This window comes from Dryobates pubescens, chromosome 22 (genome assembly GCF_014839835.1).
Source record: "Dryobates pubescens isolate bDryPub1 chromosome 22, bDryPub1.pri, whole genome shotgun sequence".
Taxonomy (NCBI): Eukaryota; Metazoa; Chordata; class Aves; order Piciformes; family Picidae; genus Dryobates; species Dryobates pubescens.
In genome coordinates, this window is record NC_071633.1 from 11915614 (window position 1) to 11940475 (window position 24862).

At 39.2% G+C, this 24862-nt stretch overlaps 1 protein-coding gene across 1 annotated transcript in view; it reads left to right on the forward strand.

Moving 5' to 3' along the window:
- INSC (INSC spindle orientation adaptor protein) overlaps positions 1-24862 on the forward strand; it is a 114797-nt gene that overhangs the window by 75443 nt on the left and 14492 nt on the right. The window contains exon 7 of the mRNA XM_054172018.1: positions 3486-3611. Coding sequence (XP_054027993.1) covers positions 3486-3611 — 126 coding nt within the window. The remainder of the gene's footprint in view (positions 1-3485; positions 3612-24862) is intronic.

A 24862-nucleotide genomic window follows, 5' to 3' on the forward strand; every position in this document is an offset into this window, starting at 1 on the left:
TTGTTAAAATGGGGATGCTACATGTTTACAAGCGAGGAAATGCATCCCCTTGCGCAGAGCACCCTAAGTGGTATTTGGTTGCCAAATTACAGTAGTGATTGCATCACCTGTCCTGCGTGTCAGTTTCCTCTGTGTACTGTGAAATACATTTGTCCCAACTCACCCTCATCCTTCACCCTCTCTATTACCTGTTATCTGCATCAAGTGTGCAAAGTGGCAGAGGAATCATAACAGACCAAAATTTTGAGTTCAGTCACTTGAGTGGTTAACTATGACTGTAAGTGCAGAGTAGGACTTGAAAATGGATTTGAGTTTTACCAAGATCACAAAACCTTCTACAGACACAGAAGTTCCCTTGAGAGCTGTGATATTTGGTAAAAAATAACCAGGGAAGTAAAATATTTAGGGTGAAAGCAGAACTCAACAAATTTATTCATGTAAACTAGAAGTTTTACTCTCCAATACAATGTGCAATCTTGTGGAACACTGTTGTGAGGTTTATTTACCCCTGTCCCAAGATACAAATTACAACTCTAAAGCACACCAGCATCTTGGACATGCAAACAAAGAACCAGGATCATATAAAAAAGCTACTGTTTATAGGGACTGGTTTCTCACTTCACATTTTGGTAAGGGCTTCAGTATTCTCTCCCCTTCTCTCTCCTCCTCTAATATCTCACCAAACTTTGAAAAGGCTTTGAAATGATAACTTCCTATGCTGGTGTCACCTATAATCTTCCACCTGGAGGCATTCTTCAACTTTTTATTTTAGCTTGCAACTTTTTAATCTGCTGTGAAAGAGTCATGTTGCTGACTCACCCTGGCAGCCAGCTAATCGTTCTCACCAGCTGTCAGAAGTACAAAATCTAGGAGCTCTAACACCGATGAGTAGTAGCGAGGGATCAAAATAGGAAGGAAGCCATAATAATAAAAATCTTTGAATTCTAAGTTAATAGAAGAGCCAACATTGAGTTTTGAACCATAATATGTAATGTTCATCTACAAGCAACTACACTGGTGGCAGAATAATGGAAACTTTACCAGTTAGGTGATTTTTAAAAGAAAAAAGGGAAAAGGTGGAAAGGAAGATCCAAGCAAAGTATTTGTTGCAGCTACTAGGGAAAATTTTAGTCAGGTTTCTGCTTGCAGATCAGTTTCCTACCTTTGGAACCACAGTGTTTCTGGCAAGCTACAGAATCAGGCTCAATATTTCCTACTGCCACAGACTGAATTGAATCTGCTACTGATATTCAATGCCATCCTGCCTTCAAGTCAGCTTCAAAATAAAAGTGCTGGCTGGAGCAAAGTATCATGGGGCTTGAAGTTCAGACTGTAACATGAGAAGCTTCCTGTTCTGGTTGCTTCTTCCAGTTTCTGAGGTTTGGGGTGTTGGTCTCTTCTGCTGGGCAGGCTGTGGGTTGGGGAGTGGGAGGAGGTTGCTGGTTGCTGCTACTTCTGTGCTTTGCTGCACTTTTCTGCAGACAGGCTAAGGAAATTGTGCATTGGATTATCTGTCATCCAGTAAAACTCTATCTCAATCCAAAGTTGGGTTTTTTGGTATTGCTTTCCTGCCTGTCTCTGTTAGGGGAAGAGGGGCTTGTGAGAGTGGGCTGAGTTAACCCAGGAGACCTACCTGTTCTGTATTTCACCTACAACTTTCTAGATTTATTACTTGTGATCAGTGTTTTACTGCTTGGTAATGCTACACAGGGCATAAAATAAAGCATACAGCTCCTGACAAACACAGTGATAAATCACTTCCTGTCCATCACTGGCAAATAGAAGGGTACCCATTTATCATACAGAAATCTTGAAGCAAATGTGCCAACACCTGAGCTTTGATAGTGTTGTCCACCAACTTCTGCTTATTCTGACTAAAACAGAGGCTCAGATCATTTCTGATTTGAGTGAACTGTGGGGACTTTCAAAATGATGATGAAATAAATGAAATATCCGGTTACTTTAGGTTTGGGGTAATGTTTTTTTTCTGTATTTTTTCATAGACAATTGAACTACTGCTTGGGTGAAATATATCCTTTTGTGGAAGGACAAATGACTGAAACTTTTTTGTTAGCGTTGCCTCTTTTCTACTTCAGTGGCTCAGAAATGGCCTCTCTGCAGTAGTCTATGTATAGCATTACTAGATACGAAATAACTCTTACAGATACGTGTGCACATCTTACAATACCAGAAATGAATTTTACTGTTGGCAGACCTCAGTAAGCCTACTGGTTTTACTGGTCTTACAGAAATTACATGGACATAACATAAAATTTCTATCTTGAAGCTGTATTGAGGTGTTAGTTTTGTCTAATTTTCTTATAAATTAGTGTACATATTTTTGTTAGACTGAACAGATACCTTTCCTTGCTCTATTATTCTCTACTCTATTCCAGCAGAACTAGTACAAAAATGTAGGATTCTGAAAAGGAGTCAAGTCTGAATTTTAGTTCAGAGGCTTTATGCCAGTACAACCTCTTGAGCTTTCAAATAACACAAATGGTTGAGGAGAAAAAAGATTATTTCTGTGAATCTGAAGAATATTTTTATACAGAGGCTATTGAAACAGGCTTTTAAAAGGGTGTGTATTACACTCGGCCCATAATTCCAATTATTTGCCATTTTCTGATGTAATCAAAATACTTAGTCAGGTCTTTCATCTGATATTCATGTTTTCAATGCTTTACTCTTCATTATATGTCTACTCTTACATAATATATGGCATCTGTGGTGTATCTGGTGGAATAACGTTTTGAAATGGACACTCCAAAAACCCAGAGTACATGTTATCTGTATTTATGGCTTTCCATTTACATGTGGACTTTGCAAACATGTTTACAAGCTGTGTTAGAAGAAATTAAGGCTAGTTACACTAAGGATGTGTGTATATTCAATCCTTTGGCATTATTGCCATATGTATAAAAATGTAGGAATGCAGATTTTATGTATTAGAGAGTGATGATATTGTATCTGTACAGAACCTGACACTTATTTCCATGTTATTTTCAGTAGCTCTTCAATCCTATAATCTTCTCTCTCGTTTTTTAGCATTGAGTAAATATTGCATGGGGCTCAGAAATGTGGAGGCATGGGTAATACATCCCAGCAAAAATCTGTTTTAAGCTAACAGCGTAGGTTGAACTAGCACTTAAATGTCACTCCAATTGCTACCTATTGATAATTCTTTGTAATTTTCGCATGAATGTCAAGTTTAATTTAAATTGTGCTTGTAATTGCTAAAAGTCAATCACTTAAGCACACCTCCCACAGAGGCTATATTACTTTTTCATCACTTAGTATATAAGCATTAATCAACTTGAGTTTTCTGTGTGAGCTTAACATCCTCTTTGTTGGTGTTGTGATGATAGCTAATTTGGATAAATTACTAAAGGAATCTACTTCCCTACCCAATTTCAGTTAAATAGTAGGGAAACATTCAGTGCTGCTTTTCCTGATTATTTATTTTTTTTTCTTTTCCCCTGCAGGAAGGAGGTGTAGTTGCTCTCTTTAAGATCTGTCGCAAGGATTGTTTCAGGTGCCTTTATCCCCAGACACTGAGAACACTGGCATCTCTTTGCTGCGTAGAGGAAGGCATGCACCAACTGGAAAAGGTAGGCACTTCAGTGTTCTTTACTGACTGCATTGTAACCCAGAGAGGTCCTGTTTTTAATCTCTTCTAGCGGTGGATAACTTGGTGGTATTAATATTGTGCTCCATACTAAGCTCACTTTTTGTGCGCAGAATACATCTTCAGTCTTCCCAAAATGAGTCCCACCAAAAACATTATCCTATTCAGGTGCTTGCAAAAATAAGCTAAGTGGAGGTCACTTTCATAAAACAAGGAAATACGTTAGTGACTACGTCAAGAAACGAGGGAAATTTTAATTTCCAGACCTTCTGAAGTGTTCTCCAATATTTCAAATAACCCTTAAGACAGAAGGCTTTATACCTCTAAACCCTTTCCTGACACTCAGGTAGGGCACCTGTTTGCGGTATTGCGGCAAGGTGTGAGAGTTGTAATTGCACAGGAAGAGCTGGGACAAATAGAGCAGCTAGCCAATAGAAAAATGAGCGTGCTAGTCAGCAGCAGGTCTCATGAGAGCCAATTTTAACTGGGATCACAAACATCTAAGCATTATCCAGATAAAATTACAGCAATTGCTTAGGCTCCATTCCTTTCTCACTTTCACTACATATTGCTGTGTTTTGGAAAATGAACAATTCTGGTCACTAAATCATGATCTCATCCTTTGTGTTTCATAAAACAGTCATCTTCCACAGCTGAATAATGGCCTCTTCAAGTTAATGATAAATGATTTCACTGCCTCTTTACATTGACGTATCTTGTAATTTACTGCCCAGAATTCAAGCAAACTGTGACAGAACATCTGCAGTGAAAAGCAAGTATCTGAGCTTACAGTAAATGAAGATTACTTAAATTTTTTTGACATAATGCTGGTTCAGACTGACACCAGAATCAGTCTAAAAGGATCTTTCATTATGTCCACAGTAGTAGTGGAATTAATAGAGTTAGAAATAGAAAAGATTGATTCAGTTCACCTAGTCCTATTCCTGGCACTGTCAGCATGCATTTAATGTGGCCTATATCAAACCTGGCCAAACAGGAGTCCTAGAAAAAGTGATAACTCTCAAGCTCATATGCCTTTGATCTACTTTAATGCTGGTCACAAGAGAAATTGCTCAAGGTAAACTTTGTCACAATCAGGACTGGAGTAGGATATCAGTACCACTGCTTTCAGCAGTTAATTTTTCATCTGCATCTTGACAAAACTGAAGTCTGCAACGCAAGGGGCTGGACATTAATCCTACTAACCTGACTGAACAGAAAAGATTTTATAGCAGGATTTGGTTATCACTTTGTCAACTTCTTTGTCTAAAATTGTGTTGCTGAGGATCTGTATGTTCTGGGGGTCCAGTATATGGGTTTTTGGTGAAGGAGAATGGGAAGTCTTATATATCAAAAGAAAAAGATGTTTTCTCTGCAAGGACTTTAATGTCCCTCTGAGTGCTAACGGAGGTTAAAAAACAGGCTGGTGCAATGATATGTCATCTGTAACTAATCTGTCAGCTGCTAACAACCCAGGTGTAGCAATGCATGAAGTTGAGAAAAGATAGGAAGTTTTACTACTCTTTGTACACTTGTCACCCTTCTTGTACACCTATGTAGAAACAAGAAGATGTTTTGACCACAGGGAATCAATCGAAAGCACATATATCAGATGATCAGTATTTTGATGTGAACAGCACTCTGGTTTTTCATATCATACTCTTTAAATAACAATGATTTTTCTTTAAAAACATGAAGCATTCTTGCAAAGAACAAAAAGCAGGGCTAACAATATTAGCATTCTTATTGTTACAGAAGTTGCCACAGCACTTATCTGGCAGAAAGGGAGGCTTCTATTATTCAGCTGAGTACCTGGGTGGTGAAGCATTTCATTTGCTCTAATGTGAATATCATTATGCCACCTAGTGCATTAAAACATCAGTGCAATTTGAATTTGATTTTAAATGGCAGAAACTTCATTTGAAAAAAACACCCAAAATTTGGCCTCCAAACAATTCAGACATGCAAAATGAACACCCCAACATCCCCCGCCTCCATTTTTCAATTAGACTTCACAAGCATTAAAGTGTTTAAAAGATCACTTCAAAGAAAGCAGCAAGAGCTATCATTTCTAATGGAACATTTGCCTGAAAGGTGAACTAAAAGGGATGGTGTGCTTTCTGCAGTAATTGCAGTGCTTAAATACTAAAAACATTAGGACTGTTGCTTATTTATCCAGTGTTCTCGGATCTTGCTAATTCAGTAGCCACACAAGAAAGTAGCACAAACCATGTCAATGGGTATTTAGAAAGTAAGCAATGAAGTCAGCAGTTCACAGGAGGCAATCCAAGAAGAGAGAGTATTTCAACATTTTCTTGTGTTTAAAGGTACCTGAATATTAGGCTTTCTTTATAATTAGTGCAAATTTAATGTGATTGATGTCATACTGGGTTTAAGCCATTTCTCTTGAATGAGCTTCTGAATTGCAATGTGGAAATATTGTCCTCATTTACTAAGGGAGGAAAACAACAATCAATTCCTCATTTCTACAGATGTAGAAAATTGCCTATTTTAAGCAAAAATATTTTCCTCAATTATATATGTATATATATAAAAAGGCATTAAAGGCAATAAAAAAAGGTGGGTGTGTGTGTCTTGGTGTCTTTAAATATATATTTGCACTACCCTCTCACCATCACACTTAGAGACACATAGAATAGTTTGAGTTGGAAGGGACCTTAAAAATCATCTAGTTCCACCCCTCCTGCCATGGGCAGGAACATTTTCTGCTAGACCAAGTTGCTCAGGGCAAGAACTGGACATGAAAAAATCATTGTTACTTTTTTTATTATCTTGATAAATAAACTAATCTTTGCTATAGTTACAATGACCCAATTGTTGTCACAGTGTCTAGCTTTTACTCTTTTAGATTAATCTAGTTGGCTGTATCTAGGGTAATGCCAAATAATTTGGTTAAAATGCCAGTTTTAAATATTTACTATTTCACTTCCAAGTATTTTACTGACTTTTGAAAAGGTGTTGTTATTTGTTATACATTGAACTACAGACCTAACAGGAGCAAATCAGTTAGGCAATTAATTTGTTGAGGGTTCTAGAGTGTATGTCTGAACCTTCATCAGTGTACTTTGAAAACTTAATTCACCACAAGGGTTCACAAGTGGGAAGGACTTTTGAAGGCACAAAGTTGGGATAGATTAATGTGTGCATTTCAAGGAACTTAAGGTAAAAAACCCAAAGTATTCTTGATTATTTGATAATGTACATCCTGGAGATTTACATTATAAACAACTGTGCTTCAACTACTTTTTTTTGTCAGGACACACAAAATCTAACAGATACTCTCTTCAACAAGAAGTTAACTTGCCTGGAAAAAGGGTTTATATTTGAATACAATCATACATCTTTAGCACATTGTTTGTCTAAAGCAGTTCTTCAGCCTTCTCTCTTCCTGTGTCTGCATTAGATCCTTGTTTTGCAGGTCTCCCTGAACAGCGTCTCCTAGACACATATTGACACGTAGCCTCATTAAAGTTTAGAGGCTGTCAGTTTCTCTGCTTCAGGTCTCTCCATACAATGCTTGTTGCAGACTGGCGCTAGAAGGCATAATTTTCCAATTTTTGCCTTACACTGAAGCTCAGTTGTGTGTTTTTACCCTGAGGCAAACTTACTGCTGCAATAAAAGAACTGCAGAGTTAGTTCAGAAATAAACAGCCAACAGATCATGCAATGTACTGCAAGTTCACAATAATGTGAAACATTATTTCATTAAGAAGCTGCAGCTCAGCTGGTCTCAACTACCACAAAAACGTAATGTTTTATACAAATAATCATTGAAGCAGCTGCCTAAATATTAACAGTGTGCTGTGTATGTTTGCTTACATTAAAGTACTCCAGAAAGCAAGACACCTGGAATCAACTCATTAAGAGAAGATACTCCAGAGAGACTGGTGACAACATTTGTTACTGTCATTAATAAAGCCTTCTTTTTAACAAATGACACAGCTTTCATCACTGTGCTTTAAGCAAAAATTGCCTAGGTATAGATTATAAATTGCTTTGAATCCTTCATTTAAAGCACATTATATCAAATGACAAAACTCAAGAAAAAGAATCTGGAGAAAGGGGAAGCGAATACAAAGTGTACCATTGTGGTTGGGAAACTATTAATTTCATGGAGAATTCTTAACCACGAGTGACGTAAAATCTATTGTTCACTGTGAACTCAGACCAATTTTCAAGCACTATGATTATACACACAATTACAATTTCTGCTTGATGGGAATGTAGTCTGATTATATATATATTTCTCCAGGCTAAACAATCCCAGCTCTGTCAGCCTCTCCTCCTAGGGCTTGTGCTCGAGGCCTCTCCCCAGCCTTATTGCCCTTCTCTGGACACACTCAAGAGTCTTAATGTCCTTCTTAAATTGAAGGGCCCAGAACTGGACACCGTACTCAAGGTGTGGCCTAACCAGTGCTGAGTACAGCGGCAAACTGACTTCCCTGCTCCTGCTGGCCCCACCATTCTTGATGCAGGCCAGGATGCCATTGACCTGCTTGGCCACCTGGGCACACTGGTGGCTCATGTTCAGCCATTGTCAATCAGTACCCCCCGATCCCTTTCTGTTTGGCAGCTCTCCAGCCACTCCGACCTCAGCCTGTGGCATGGCATGGGGTTGTGGCCAAAGTGCAGCACCTGACACTTGGACTTGTTGGATGCCATCATGTTGGACTCTGGCCATCTGTGTATATACACCCACACACACACATATAAAAGAGCAAGCTATTTTAAACAGCCTTGACCAAAATCAGGCAGTAGCTGCTTTGGGTGATGTATCTGTGTTGCCTTGAATCTCAGCTGCTAAAACCACGAAGTTTCACGTACCTGTCGGGTAAGACAGAGACAGTTATGGAGAAGGTTTTGATTACGAGAGCTTGGATGACCTAGTGTGAGGGCACAATTAATGTTTCTAAAATCTGATCATCAAGTTAGCTGGTAGCCCATGGATTTCATTGTCACAGCATGTGACTGTTCCACAATCATGAATGTTTTATTTTTGTAGTACCTTGTATATGATGGGAAATTGTAATTTACAAGAAATCAGGCCAGGTATCAATAGCGAAACACAGGAATTTCAGAAGTCATTAGAAGGCGTCAAGTTATTAAGAAGTCCTTCTTTTGTCTCTTTCCTGAAAGAAACCCAACAACTATAATCCTTTCTGAGCTTTTCATGGATCCTGTTGACAAACATTCCCAACACTGTTTTTTGAAGGGGAATATCATTCTTATTTGTCCCCCAAAGGTAGTGTTTGTTTGCAGGAAAAACATTAGAAGCTTCATGGTTGGAAGAGATTGGAAACTTTCTGTGTGCTTAAAACTGTAGAGCATTGGTTTGTGTGCTAAAAGCAGATGAGATTATTTAGATGGAAAGAGTTCAAGTGGTGTGTTTCTTTTATAACCCTTTGGCTGGAGAGTCAGCTCCTGATTTGCATACTGCATTTTTTTTTTCACCCAAGAACATTTTTTTGGCTGATTTTTCATGGCCACTTGTAGCGAGGCTTTCAAGTCATGTTATGAAGTTATGAACTGTAGCAAGAATGGATAAAGAGATTTCTGTTGTTCTGAATTTTCAGAGAGTAGGATAACTTTCAAAAGACTAATTCAGTCAACCTTTGACATGCGGTGCAAAGCACATTGGAACTTGATCTCATTGACAACTGGAACTGGGAACTGTCTCACTGTTGTCTGTGGGTAGTTGTGTAGCTAGCTCAGAGGAGAATGAAGAGCTACAATGAGACAGAAATGCACGTGAAACTTAAGGAACAGTATGGGAAGCAAGTATTTCCAAAAGCTTCTTTTCACATAGTCTTTTTGGTAGCTAGGGAAATCTATTTCAGTTGCTGTTGGTGGTACAATTAGATAATGTAAAGTTTTAGGCTTGCAGCTCTTTAATTTACTGGACAGTTCTTCTCAGTAAAGCTGTTTAATTAATTGGCAGTGAAAAATGTGCTGGGTTTGGCAAATTACATTTCTGTCAAAGCCCCTGCAAGATTCATTAAATCATAACTGAGTGCAGGAATTGCCCTTCCTCAGCTGTTGGCTTCATGTATATGAGGTGGTGTCTGAAGGTTTACCTCCTGATTACACAGCAATGTATACCTAAGTAGTAAACGCAGCTTCTTTCAGCACAATCGCAGGCAAGTGTAGCAAGGCTTCTTCATTGCAGAATCTGGCCAATCTTCTGATGGGACAGGCTGTGGTTCTAGGGCAAAATGCTTTGGAATTTGTAGCAGGGTCATGTTTCTGAAAAACAGTGTGAAAAACAATTTGAAAAACAAACACCAGAGGGGAAAAAACAATACAAACTTACCTAAGAGACAGAGAGAATAAAGACAGACATGTTAATTCAGGATTATGGTATGCTGCCAGACTTCTGTAGGAAAGAAGTATCACAAAATACTTTTGCTGAGGTCACTGCCATTATTCCAATTCTGTTAAAATGACTAATTAAATTATAATGCTTGTGTTGTTATAGTCCTGATGGTCTAAGAAGATATGTGTCAGTAGCTCCTCTCCTTACAAACCATGCTTCACTTTAATAGTATCAGAGATTTTAGAAGAGGGAGAAAGAAGCCAGTAAGCATAGCATGAAAGATAAATATTTTGATAACATCAGTGAAGTAGGACAATGTGAGACTTAGCTAAGGAGTTGGTGAAGAGCACACAGGTTCTGTTGTTTATCAGCAGATCCTCACTTAGCTATCAGGCCTGGCCCAGACTCTACAAATGTATACATGTGCACTTAGCCTTAAGCATGTGAGTAATTTCATTGAAAAACGAGAGCACCGCTGCCTGTTAAAAATGTCAACAGAGTTTTGCATCGCTTGGTTTGTTCATGATTGAGGTTTCAGACTCAAGCAAATTTCACTGAGTAAATATTAATTTGGTGATCCCTGAACACACAGTGCTGTGGAACAAAGTACAACTTTCAGAGTCAGAAGAGATAGGTACAAGACTTCTGCTAAACCTTGTCTGTCTTTCCAATCGAGGTGCTGCAGGCAGTCTATGAATTAATATCAAGTTATAGATTTCTGTAACAGAACTGTGAGATATATTCTAATCCAACAATGAACACTGTAAGTATTCTTGCTTTTACTGTGAGTCCTTTAATGACATCCTACAGATTTAGGCTTTACTTCCCTTTGTTCTGTGCTTCAAGTAGCATACCACTTAAGCATGGTTCTATGATACCATATGCACATATAAAAAATTCATAGCAGCTCTGGTTTATTTGGGTGTTGTCTGGTCAGGAGATGGCATAGCAGAGGCATTCAGGTATTATCACTGACTGAGGGTAAGTCTTGCCACTGCTCAGGCTGGGGTCAGAGTGGCTGGAGAGCGGCCAGGCAGAGAGGGACCTGGGGCTACTGGTCGATGGTAGGCTGAACATGAGCCTGCAGTGTGTCCAGGCAGCCAAGAGGGCCAATGGCATCCTGGCCTGTATCAAGAACAGTGTGGCCAGCAGGAGCAGGGAGGTCATTCTGCCCCTGTACACTGCACTGGTTAGGCCACACCTTGAGTACTGTGTCCAGTTCTGGGCCCCGCAATTTAGGAAAGATGTTGAGTTGCTGGAGCGTGTCCAGAGAAGGGCAACAAAGCTGGTGAGGGGTTTGGAGCACAAGCCCTATGAGGAGAGGTTGAGGGAGCTGGGGTTGCTTAGCCTGGAGAAGAGGAGGCTCAGGGGAGACCTTCTTGCTGTCTACAACTACCTGAAGGGAGGTTGTAGCCAGGTGGGGGTTGGTCTCTTCTCCCAGGCAGCCAGTACCAGAACAAGAGAACACAGTCTCAAGCTGTGCCAGGGGAAGTTTAAGCTGGATATTAGGAAGAAGTTCTTCATAGGGAGAGTGATTGCCCATTGGAATGGGCTGCCCGGGGAGGTGGTGGAGTCACCATCATTGGAGGTGTTTAGGAGGAGACTGGATGGGGTACTTGGTTGCATGGTTTAGTGCATTAGGTGGTGTTGGATGATAGGTTGGACGTGATGATCTCAAAGGTCTCTTCCAACCTGGTCTGGTCTATTCTATTCTATTCTATTCTATTCTATTCTATTCTATTCTATTCTATTCTATTCTATTTTTCAAGACTCCAGAGCAGTGCTCATGCAGAGTGAGAGCTGACAGAATTAGATGTACTTTGGCATTCAGCACCCCTGTACACTGCAGTCATATAGGCAAAACCAAACTCTCTTCTCATCTATCCCTCAGCTCTGTCTTTTTATACACCTCTATCTTTGTAGCTTAGGGGCAGAAGAGAGTCCTCAGATTTTCCTTCTTGTTTTTAAAAAGATAAGTTCTATTGAAATAATAGTTCTTGAAAGCTGAAAAGTCTTCAGGCTATGCCAGGTTACTGAGGTGCACACTTCAATGTGCAAGATCAAATTGGAGCAGTGCCTGTAGATTGCCATCCCTCCAACTTCATTTTGAAGATTTGAGCTGGTGCCAGGTTACCACTCTGCACTTGTTTGGCTCCCATATAATTTACACATGGTTTTTGCAGTCAGTAATGTTGGTATTTTATGCTATCTATTGATTTTTATATTTCACTAAGTATTTTATTTAAAGCTCTCCAAATAGCTCTAGATTTATGTTTCAAGAGTCAGGATGTTAAGAGAATTTTATAAATGAAAAATAATTTGGAAATCACCAGATGATGATTTTTCTGTAATGATTTAAAAATATTGCTTAAAGCAATGACAATAATCAGGGGAGCAAATGATCCATGAATAATGTCTGAAGGAACAGAAGCCAACACATCGAATGACAGGTGGGTTTTCCCTACCTAATAATAATAATAATAATCTATCAAGCAAATTTAATTTTAAGATGAAAGAAGAAGCTTACTCAGCTCCTAAACTGAAGGCAGAGATTAATGAGAATCAATTCAAGCATTTAAAAAGAGTGCAGAGAGAGAGCACTATTTTGGACCTCAAATATTCCTCTTGTCTCTGATAGAGGCAGAAAAGAAACTGGAAACACATGGCCTTATAAAAAGACCCATTGGACAAGTAGCTATCATTATTCTTCTCAGTCAGCAGGGGTCTGTAGCACTGCGTTATCTGCATTTGTGTCCTCACGTAAGCACACCTACTGAATGAACCATACGTCGTGTGCATTAAAGAGCGTAGCTGTAGCCACATCAAGTGTGAGGAGGAGAGATAGGGGTGAAAATACTTACTGAGACAGGCACATCAAAATCTCTGCTGAAATTAGATGTGCCAGTCTGACTGACCCATCCTGCTGCAGACTTCATGACTCAGAATGGTTGATGATTTTTGTGACTCATTAGAAAAGTCTGGAGAGTTTACTACTCAGTGCCTCCATTTCTTGTTTGCCTAAGCTTTGAGCTTGCCTAAACGCCCATGGATTTCAGAGACCTCTGCCGGAAGAAAAGCATGCTTACAGAGATCTGCATTTACACTTTGGAGCCTGTAAATTCAGTAGTGGCATTATTTTCTGTTCTAAGTCTCCTGCCACATTTATTTTCCTGTCTGAATTAACGATGATTCTTGGCATTTTCTAGCGCTCTATATGGCTTCCTATATATCTGTTCTTGTTTTCGTAACTCCGTCTTTCATTTTGTTTTATCTCTCTTTAATTTTGAAGGACTGAACTCTCACAGATGCAGATTACTAAAAAGCAAAAGGAGAAAATCTTTTTGTCATTCATCTCACAGCAGCTGTGGGATTCCTCACAAATGTAAAACTACACTTACAGAAGTACTCAATGACCAATGGGATGTGCCGGTTCGAAGAAGACAGCTCTGTATGTTCCATCTGTTGAGTTTTTAGTTCATCCATCAATGAGCTGATCTGAATCATACCTGAGGATAAGATGATGGAGGCTGCTAATTTGATCTGGTAATGAATATGGGTTATCTGTTGGTGTGAGGATCAGAACCTGAGAGTGCTTCAGAAAGCTGTTTCTCATCACAAAAGCACCCATTCTCTGAGTTGGCTTCTCAGTTTGACAACTTCCTTGGGCTTGTTTTTTGGTAGTGGTTCAAACTGGCAAAATATGTAAACCTCAGCTTATGCTTAGCTGAGACCTTGGCTCTTTTCCAGAACCCTTAGTACCCTCCCTTGGGTTCAACATGGGGTTAACAAGCTTCTTGCATCACAGCACTTATCAGTGTTCACACTTAAGCAGTAAGGCTGTAAGAGTTCTGCTGTGCCACAGGGTTCAGTACAGGCGTAAGCTGAGAATCTTTTCTAGCTGCAGGTACTAAGGGATCTTTGCAAATCAGGTCATAGCAATGTTCCCAAAATATACAAGCTCTGGATACTGTTACTGAGAGGGAAATCCACCAATTTGTACTTTGCAAAATCTTATTTTATACAGATAGAATTACTTAGTTTTTATTTTTCACAAAATTATGGTCAAAGCCTCTTCTCCTTCTCTTCAGAACCCACCACTGCAATACACTGAGAAAACGCCTTACAAAATGGAAAAAGTAGGTACAGGAAACTTTTCTTATGGTAATAGCTTCAACCAGTTCTATTACTGGGCACTATTAACCTTTCAGTAGGTTTGCTTGGTTTGAATTAGCACTTAGAAGTTTAATTTTCTCACCCAAATAGCATTACATAAATATAAGACTACTGCAGGATTTTCCAGTCAGTATTGGTATAGTCCAGCTGTTGTGTGAGGGCAAATGCTAACCCTTAACTGGAGCTGAGTTTTTCCCAGACTTAGTTGGAAAAAAAACAAACAAGGAGTGTGAGCTAATTGGACTAATTATCCAAAACTCAGTGCCATTTCCTTGTGATGTCCATATCAAGTTTGGTCTGGAAGTATTGAATCACTCAGGTAAAGTATCCTGTGTGTGCTCCTAACAAGAACACAGGAAGTTAACTGTCTAAGTTTTTTACCTTCTGTATGTAATGAGCTAACAGCTGCTCTGTGGCTTAGCTGAAGCTCAGCTATGATATGTGTAAGTCCCCCCCATATTTGCTTAAAAGTGAGGGTTAGGCCACACCTTGAGTACTGTGTCCAGTTCTGGGCCCCTCAATTTAAGGACATTGAGACTCTAGAACGTGTCCAGAGAAGGGCAATGAGTCTGGTGAGAGGCCTCGAGCACAAACCCTATGAGGAGAGGCTGAGGGAGCTGGGATTGTTTAGCCTGCAGAAGAGGAGGCTCAGGGGAGACCTTCTTGCTGTCTACAACTACCTGAAGGGTGGTTGTATCCAGGAGAGAGTTGGTCTCTTCTCCCAGGCAACCAGCACCAGAACAAGGGGACACAGTCCCAAGCTGTGCCAGGGGAAGTTTGGGCTTGAGGTGAGGACAAAGTTCTTCCCAGAGAGCATTGTTAGGCATTGGAATGGGCTGCCCAGAGTGGTGGTGGAGTCACCATCCCTGGAGGTATTCAAGAGGGGATTGAATGGTCTTGGGTGACCGGTTGGACTTGATGGTCTTTGAGGTCTTTGCCAACCTTGTAGATTCTATGATTCTAAGGTCAAAGAATAACTAATGGCAGGTGATGTAGAAGCATGCTTCTGTGTCAGAATATACATATTTTTTCTTAGGCTTCTTTGCAGGAAATGGCTTAGACCTGGCACTCTGCCTGATTTATACTAAAATTTTAATGTTTCATAATGTCCTTAAAAACATTCAAAGAGCTGTTGGAAAAACAATCTCATCCATTTAAGATAATGATTCTGTTTGTGGAAAACTAAACATCTGACAGTATTCTTCATATGCCTCCTGTATCTTCTTTTTTTCAGAGAGTTTAGTTCTTTCACTGACTGTTCCTTCCTTTGCCAATGCTGTCTAGAGACTTTCTTCTTCAGAGGGCTTTCAGCTTGTTCATTTTCAGTCCCCTGGAATGGATGAGGAAGATTTTGTGTAGATCAAGGACAGACTCATATGCAAAATCAGTCTCAATTTTCAGAGACTGTCTTAGAATCGTGGGTTTCCCTCTCCAGCTTGTGTTTTGATAGGTCCACAGATTACTCAAGGCTGATAATCAGTGGAGCTGAAACTTGAGCTGAGTGTTTAGTGTTACTCTTTAATCTGGAAATAATCTGAAATCCTGAAAACTGTCTCTTAGGGTATTGTGCATAGCTGATTTTAACTGCTCCTGCCTTTACACTTCAAGCAAAATTTTGATTTGATAAGGATCCTTGGCTGAGATGAGGTCTTGGTCCTACAGGATCAACGTGGGGAATTAAGAAGGTAGAAGGAAGAAAACTGGTATTTAGCAAGTTGTGGATATACACTGATGATCACATAGAAATTAATTATATGAGTTGATGTAATACTTAATTGCCATTATATTACAAGTTGTCTGATAATGTAGTTTCAATGTAACTGCCATCTTTCTGATGTGCACACGGTTTCAGAATGCTCAGGAAGTGAGTGGAATGTTGTTAATGTCACTGTGTATTAGTGGTTAGTTTCACTCTTGTGGTAGCTAAGATGTCATCAAAGCACTTCAGACAGAGACACAGACTCAGGGAATACTTTGGGTTGGAAGAGACTTTTAAAGGTCATCTAGTTCAACCTCCCTGTAGTGAGCAGCAGCATTGCCAACTAGATCAGGTTACTCAGAGCCCTGTGGTTATTGTCCCATCAGAGGTCAAAAAGTGATAGGTCAAAATAGGGTACTAAGCTGATTATCAGTCATCATGTTGGAACAGGTTCCCTCATGGGGTTAAAAGGCTTATTAAGGTATAAAATTAGGAAAGAATCTAAGTACTACTGTGCTTGAGACTTTTGATCCGTGAAGAATTGAAATACAAGAATTTCTTGTATTTCTGTCTCAAAGAGGATCATCATAGGGAATTTTAGGGACAGAACTGAGAAACAACTCTTTGAATGCGGTTTGCAAACTTCACAAGAATGAAGTACAAGTTTAGTTTCTGCCGATGTGTTGTCCTGTGCGGCATTGTGTTATGCAATAGTGGCACCCAGTGGAGGCTGCAATTACAGCAAAGTTTCTGTGGCTGCTGGGTAAGGCTTGCCCAAATCTAGTTAAGGGCTGCAGGAGCTGATTCTGGAAAGCAGGTCTATGAGGATGAAGGCTGTGCACTACTGAAGTATTCTCCTAAATCAAGAAACCGTAGCTGTCAATTGGGCTTTCAATTTGAAAAATCTGAGGCTGTCTCTGCATTTATCTATTCACAACAAACTCTGGATGGTGTGAGGGCCTTTTCCCACAGGATAGACCCTCTGCTTTAGCTACATTAGTTCAAAAACCTTAAGCAATATCTAATGCAAGAGCATCATGGGAGAATGGAGGAAAACAGCCCTGAAAGTATTGAATAGCAACAGCCTCAAAAGCTTGGAGAGGAATTGGGGCAGCACATGTGCAAGGGGCAAGGGACAACAAGTGGAAAGTATGGCTCCTGATTGGATCACAGTCTGGGCTTAGCTGCAACAGTCTGAACAGGCTGTAAGGTGTGAGACAGGAGTGAGAACAGGAGGAATATGTGTCATATAGATGAGAAGGAAGTCTCTAGGGAGTATAGTTTAATGTTCTAAATTTTGGCAATGCTAACAGCAGTGTCACCAAAAATAAATGGGCAGCTTAAAGGATGTAACAAGTTAATTTACCCTTTACTTAGAAGAGGATTTTTTAGGAATTGACAAGAGTAGAACTGACAAGAGTTTGACCTTCCTAGTCTGTTTCAGATTTGTTTGAGAAGTGCACCCTACACCTTTACTGTTCTGACTTTGCCATCTAAGTTGTATTGAAAGCAGTACTGATGTTACCCTGAGTAAAAATTCAGTGTGCTGTTGCCCTTTGGTTCATTTTCTCTTCAAGCTCCTTTAAAAATGAAGCAACACACTTGCATTTAATTTTTGGTGCAGTTTTAACACTTTTCTGCTAGAAGGATTTCTGTCTCATATGAGCTAGTCAAACTGAAGGCTTGCCACAAAATATATGAAGAAGGTAAGGCACCCAGGACCTAGGGCATTGGAGAAGGCATTAGGACAGAGAAGTCCAATTAATCAAGTGAAGACTTCCATCCTGAAAAAGGACAGGTAATTGAGACATACTCATGTAATTACAATTGATTTTTCTCACAGGGAATAAAAAAAAGACAGAAAGTATGGCAATTGCTGAAAGTAGTAGTGGCAAAGGAAGTAATTTTACATAGAGATGATGCTAACTTTTTTCTTTCCCTTTTCTTCAGTTTTAAAGAACATTCTGAGTGCTAACTTCTTCAAAGCCTGCAAAGAAGTCAGTCAGGATAACTCTATACTGATAAATGGTATTTCAGAGTTGCAGGATAGAGAAAATAACAGAGAGAGAGACAGGGGGGAAAAGAAGTATGAATTCTAATATTTAGTACTTGCTAGTTTGGCAGCTTCTGTCATAACATCTCTTGTGACTATTATTCTAAAAGTGAGCAAACTGGCTCATAGATTAGGAAGACTATTAGAAAATCTGACAGTGACTTGGTGACAGAATCAGAACAGTGTTTGGGACTTTTCTCAATAACATGCCTATTTTCCCAGATCTGTGCAGCATGTGGAGGTTTCATCTTTGCCATAACATAATCCTTACAGATCACCTGCCTCCCCCACCCCCCACCTGATAACATCCTGGACTATTGAAGCCAGAATCTGCTCACTAGGTAAATTCAGCTTCAGTGAATTCTGACGTAGTTTTCTGATGTGGCATTGGTTTATGAAAATAAGCCTGACTTACAAATATGATTTTGAATTTAGATTGGATCTGCCCCTGTATCAGAGTGCTATGTTGTATGTATCTTTCTTTGTTGGAAAAATAATCTCTGTTGAAAGTGTAACCAAATTTGTTGTTTCTTTCCTCCTCCAATGCAACTTCCAAATGCTAGCTTAACTTTAAATGTATGTTTGTTATCCTGCAATAAGGATTCTCATTTGATTCCTGGTAATGCAACAAACAATGCTGAGTAGAAGAAAAACCAAAATTCAGCTTCTAAAATATTTCTTTTTCTCAGCCTCTTAGCATTTTCCTTTTTCTTCAAATACAGATGCTATATTAACTCTATATTAGACCGAAGAGCAGAACTGGAAGGTGCTAATAGAGAGAAAAGCTCCTGAGATCATGTTACCTGATGGCTCATAGTAGACCTTTGACTGCTCATGAAGATTCCATGCAAGCAGCAGGTCTTAAATTGGAATTTCTTATGCTTAATGCAATTTTGAAACTATTTTATTACCACTGCAGTCATAGGAATAAATCAATGTTTGCAGGAGACCCAGGGAGATTTTCCTAACCATCAGGAGAGAAATCTTAGGTCCAAATAGCTTGAGTCTGCTTTAGCCAGTAAAGTTCCATCAATTTTCTCCAGATGAAAACTGCTATTTTTTTTACTTTTCTGAAATTCTTGTTTGAATAAGGGTTGCAATTTCCTCTGTTATTACAACACAAATGGACTCTTATTGAGTTGCTCACTAAAAGTTTTATAGCTAAAGTGTTGTGAGTGTTTTCATTATAAATGGCTATCATAAAGCTCTGTAACTTGCTTGTAAAACTTCTCTGCCAATAAAAATCTGGCACATACGAGGTCTGTTCTGGAGCTAATTTATTTAAATTAATTAATTAAAATAATTGAGCAGCCATTGTGAGGGAGTGACTGTAGCAAACAATTATATGAGCGCTTGGTGCCTCATAGTGGTTTTGTCAAAAGCAACAAAAAGTTGTAGAAAGAACAACATGAGTGAAGCACTGAGTAACTTTTGGCAATTTTGTGAATTTAGACATAAAGATAGTCTTTTGAGTTGCTGTGTATGCTTAGTACTTTCTATTCTGATATGTTGCATTTAATTAGCATGCATGTGACTCAAGAGGACACAGTCTCAAGCTGTGCCAGGGCAAGTTTAGGTTCGAGGTGAGGAGAAAGTTCTTCACAGAGTTGTTAGCTATTGGAATGTGCTGCCCAGGGAGGTGGTGGAGTTGCTGTCCCTGGAGGTGTTCAAGAGGGGATTGGAAGTGGCACTTGGTGCCATGGTCTAGTAGTCATGAGGTCTTGGGTGACAGGTTGGACTTGATGATCTTTGAAGTCTTTTCCAACCATGTTGATTCCTATCCTATCCTATCCTATCCTATCCTATCCTATCCTATCCTATCCTATCCTATCCTATCCTATCCTATCCTATCCTATCCTATCCTATCCTATCCTATCCTATCCTATCCTACTCTATTCTATTTCTATCCTATCCTACTCTATTCTATTTCTATCCTATCCTATCCTATCCTATCCTAAGTACTGTAGAGGCATTTCAGAGACTGGTTATTTTTTTAGGCTAAACTGACACCATTGAAATTAAAAGTATTTGCAGGAAAATTGTTTGGATAAGGATCTATTTCTGAATGCATTTGCAGCATCTTGAATTTAAAGCAACAGTGAAAAAGCAACATCCTGTGCTGTCTTCACTGTTCACTCTCTCTACCTTTCTAATGTAACTCTCTACTTTCTGCTGTGGTGTTTTCACTGTCATACCTGAGTGTACAGTACAATTATGTTTTTTTCCTAAGTTCAGGGTATAATGACCTGTTCCAGAATTTTAGTCTCACTAGAGTAAAAGCTCTATGTGAAATTACAGTAATAATAAGTCCTTTTATTAGCTCTTTACCACAATCTTAAAATTTCAATGCATTGACTTAAATACATCCAGAATTCTGCCAGAAAGATTATAGTATACTTTTCCTGAGAGAGAAAAAAAAGACATCATGACAAGTCAGATTAGCTGATAATGACTGATGCTCTGGCTGTGACCTCTGTGCTGCTCTTTTTTTTGGATAGAGGGACTTTTTTTTTTTCCATTATTGCAGTAGATGAAGAGAGTCCTCTAAAAATGTGATGTGCACGGGATTTTTTTTCCCCCCTCTTGTGAAGAGGTACACTAACAGACACTTCTTGAAAATAAAGTCTATGGGGTCACACCAAAACCTAAATAATACAAAGTAATCAAACTTGTTGAAAGAGTGTTCTTGTTTTTTAAGTGCCAGACACCAGGTGTTTGAGAATATGCCCTCATGCAATGAAGTGTCAGTGACATTATTTATTTAAAACTAGATGATTGGAGCATGTTTTTTTCCAGTGATCACATCTCATTTTCTGGAGTGCTCTGCTATGCATAACCCTGGAGCCCCTGTTTGTTTATAGGAATAGTTGAGGTGGTTTTTTACTTTTACTTTTTTTTCCTCCTTTTTTTTTTTTTTTTTTCTAAGACTATGATCCCCCAGGGTAAATAAAAATGAGGGCCATGTGAAAAGTACTAATGTATGGTCCTTTCCTAATTCAGACTGCAGGTCCCTGTATCTTGTTCAGCATTCTTATATAACATATGACAGTTCCTCTCATCTTGTGGCTGAGTCCATTTTGTGTCTGTACGGCTTTATTTTAATGACATTCAGACCCCAAAGTATAATATATAAAGCCTTATGCATTATTTAAAAGAAGCAAGCATAGACTTTCTGGAATTTGTAATGCAGACATTGAGAAAATCTTACAAATAGAGATCAGTTCCAGCAGCTTAAAACCATGCCAGTATATCCAGCTCTCCAAAATGTAGGGCAAAAGAATGTGAGAAACCATTGGCCACATCTTGCTCTGCAGTTTTTTTGTCCTATGGCATGGCTGCAAGGCTGCTACTTAGGCATTGCTGCATTTAATGCATCCTTCAAGCTGATACAGCCAGCTGTCTCCTTTTTTAACTTTGAAAGAGGCTTTTTTGTGGCACATAATAATCCTTGTAAAGATCAGACAAGCTTTGTACTGCCCCTTGATGGCTAAAACCAAGGAGGAACAAATTCCTCTTCATTGGTTTGATTATGTTCCAAAGGAGGGAAGTTTAAAAGGGAAGTTTTAGTTTAAGTTGCCATGAGCCAAAGCACCTACTCACAGACAATTTAGAAACAAAGGTTACTGCCAGGAGTTGTAAAGCTACAGAGTTGGGAACCATTCAACCTTTATTCAGCCCCACACTATTCTGCTGTGTATACAATACAGCTTATAAATTAGGTCCCATGCCTACTGTGGCACAGCAGTGGTTATAAAAATCATTGCAGTTTGGTTCACTGGTCACTGCTGCTGCCATGGAACTGCTCCAGTAGCTTTGATTACTTGGAATAGTATCTGTGGGCATTTTAATGGCATCACTCTATTAATATATCATCTCATTTGAAAAAAGAGCTGACCAGCTCTTCATCCAGTATAAATCGGCACAGCTCTCAGTTAAGGGAGCTAAGGCAGTTTGTATGTGCAGGGCAACTGTTCAAGTAGGAAAGATCATTGCTTCCAAGGTTGAGTGTCCAGAGAAGGGCAACAAAGCTGGTGAGGGGTTTAGGAGCACAAGCCCTATGAGGAGAGGCTGAGCAAGTTGGGGTTGCTTAGCCTGGAGAAAAGGAGGCTCAGGGGAGATCTTATTGCTCTCTACAACTACCTGAAGGGAGGTTCTAGCCAGGTGGGGGTTGGTCTCTTCTCCCAGGCAACCAGCACCAGAACAAGAGGACATAGTCTCAAACTGTGCCAGGGGAGGTTTAGGCTGGATGTTAGGGAGAAGTTCTTCACAGAAAGAGTGATTTGCAATTGGAATGAGCTGCCCAGGGAGGTGGTGGAATCACCATCCCTGGAGGTGTTTAGGAAGAGACTGGATGGGGAACTTGGTGCCATGGTTTAGTTGGTTAGATAGTGTTGGATGATAGGTTGGACTTGAAGATCTCGGAGGTCTCTTCCAACCTAGTCTGGTCTGGTCTGGTGTGGTCTATTCTATTCTATTCTATTCTATTCTATTCTATTCTATTCTATTCCTTTTCCCTTCCTTTATTTCAACAAAAATTAAATAATACTTATAGACCTTCTACATGTGTAGAATAAGTTGCAGAAGTTGACGCAAGATATGCTTTAACCTTGATGATCAAGAATTCATTTAATGAGTCATCAAAATAGCAGTCTATGGATCCATTTTTAATGGAGTTGCAGAACAGTAAAGTGACTTCCTTTTTTTATATGATCATCTGTGGAGTGAAATACACTGTGTTCAAAGAATGTTAAGTGCAGAATTCAAACATTTTCTGAATATGGTAATGTTTTCTTCCTTCCTTCCTTCCTTCCTTCCCTCCCCCTCTGTCACATTCTTCCTCATCCTATAAATGTTAATATTTTTGGGCTTTCACTGAGCTATGCATTTTCTAGTTAGTCTGCTAGTGTTTGTATCTTCACCTGTAGAGTTAACCTGTCCTAGCTTCAAGTTGAAAGTGCTAATACACAGTACATGTGAAAAGATGAAACAAACACAACTCTGATCTGTCAGTCCTTGATTCTTTGCAGCCTCTGCCTTTGAAAGTCTCATCTACCCTCCTGAGGAGGTTGAGACAATGTTTAAGAGGTGATCGCCTTTTTGGTTTTGTTTCCACATTTGCTGTCTTATATTTGGATCTCAACGTCCCCCTTACAATCATCTTTTAAAACTGCTTTGCAACCCGCTGGTTCTGCTCTACAGGAGTAGCAAGATGTATGTTGATAGTGCTGTTCACAGATTTGACAGTGGGAGATTTGCTAATAGCTTGTAAGGCATTCCAGACTCAGCAAGATGACCTAGGAGATGAATTTGAGAATGCAAAAAAACCCAAAAATTTGGAAAAATTTATGTGTGTCAAGATCATCTGAGTGTTAAGGGTGGACAAACAGGAATTTTAGGTTAAGTCATAGTGTGAGAGAAGGCTTTTAGCAGCATTTAATACAAATGAAGATGGACTGAAAAGGAGGCTATGAGTCTCGGTTCATGAAGTGGCATGGCAACTCTGCCTTGAACCTCCTTGTGGGAAGTAGAAAGTCAAGATTTGTGTGTAATATTTCAGATCATGAAGTTATCAAAGCAATTCATCCCAAATTGTGTATTAGTATCCTCAACAAATACCTAGTTTTATTTAAGATTTCTAGTAGGAAGAGCAGGTGTCCTGAAGAAAGAAGAGGGCTGCCCCAGAACTCATTCATTTCTGTTGTGGAGAAAAATTATTTTCCTTTCAGAAGACTTGATCTATGAAGTGAAGTGGTCATGGATTTATTTTGCCACTTGGATTAAGTTTCTGTAACAGGGCTGTGTTCATAAGTTCCTGGCATTTTTCCAGTTATCAATATTGAAATATTGGTGATAGAGCATTTACTGAATGCTATTCCTCAAAGGCAGGGTCTCCACAGCATTTTGTTGCATTCATGGAATTCATTTGTTTGCATTATCTGGCTAACTGGTTCTTTTGTATTGCCAAGGTGATGAACAGATTTGACATTTAGCTGATTACTTCACCAAAATTAAACAGAAAACAGGGCAGCGATCCAAAGTTCCTTTCAGTGTGAAAACTAATTATAAAAATGCTTTGAGCAGCAATTTCTTTTTGGATGTTAAAGTGCTTTTATTAGATTGTTCCCCTGTCATTTTGAAATTTATTGCTAGACACTTATAAATGGGGTTGCCTGCCGAAGTAGAATTATTTTAGTTTAGTTCCCATATTTAAGAATGGAGACCAAAGTGTGTAGGGCAAATTTTTAGGCTGAATTTGTTCGTATTTTAGGTGATTCTGAACAGAATGACAAGAAACTACCCAGTGCTGGTTTCAGGGATCCAAAATACATATTTTGTGTATATATATGTGTGTGTGCATATATATATATATATATGCGCACTTTTATTTACAATTCATCAACTCTGGGGGAAGGATGCTTATATATATATATATAATAAAAGTAATTTAAAAGTTTGGGACAGTCTTGTATTGTTAGAAGCTTCTGTTTTATGATGGAGATCCAAACAGTCAGTGGTGATGGGAAAATCTAGCCATGTGCTTGTACCCATCTTTCATAAGCCATTGCTTGTCCTCCAATAGCATAAAACTGCTCTAAAGCGTTTTTGTCGAGGTCACTGAGTAAGAGTTGGCCAAGTGAATTTTAACCAGTAAATTTAAAGCTGAGGGTTGCTGTATCCTGTTACCAATCTTAGAAATTTCTTGTGAGGTTGTTTTTTTTTTTTAATGCCTCAAAATAGATTAAACTTTTTACACTGACTGTTGTTATTAGCATCCTTCGGCCCCCAGACAAGGTGTGATCTGGGGAGGTTTCAAGGTGACAAAGTTGGGGGGTTTTGCATACGATATTGTCTAGCACACTTTGGCTACTAAATCATCTTGTGAGAACATATATTAATTCTTGACACTGAGATCTATTAATATACCTTGAAGCCAAGTGAATTATGTGAATCTGCTGTTTCAAGCTGTAGAATTCT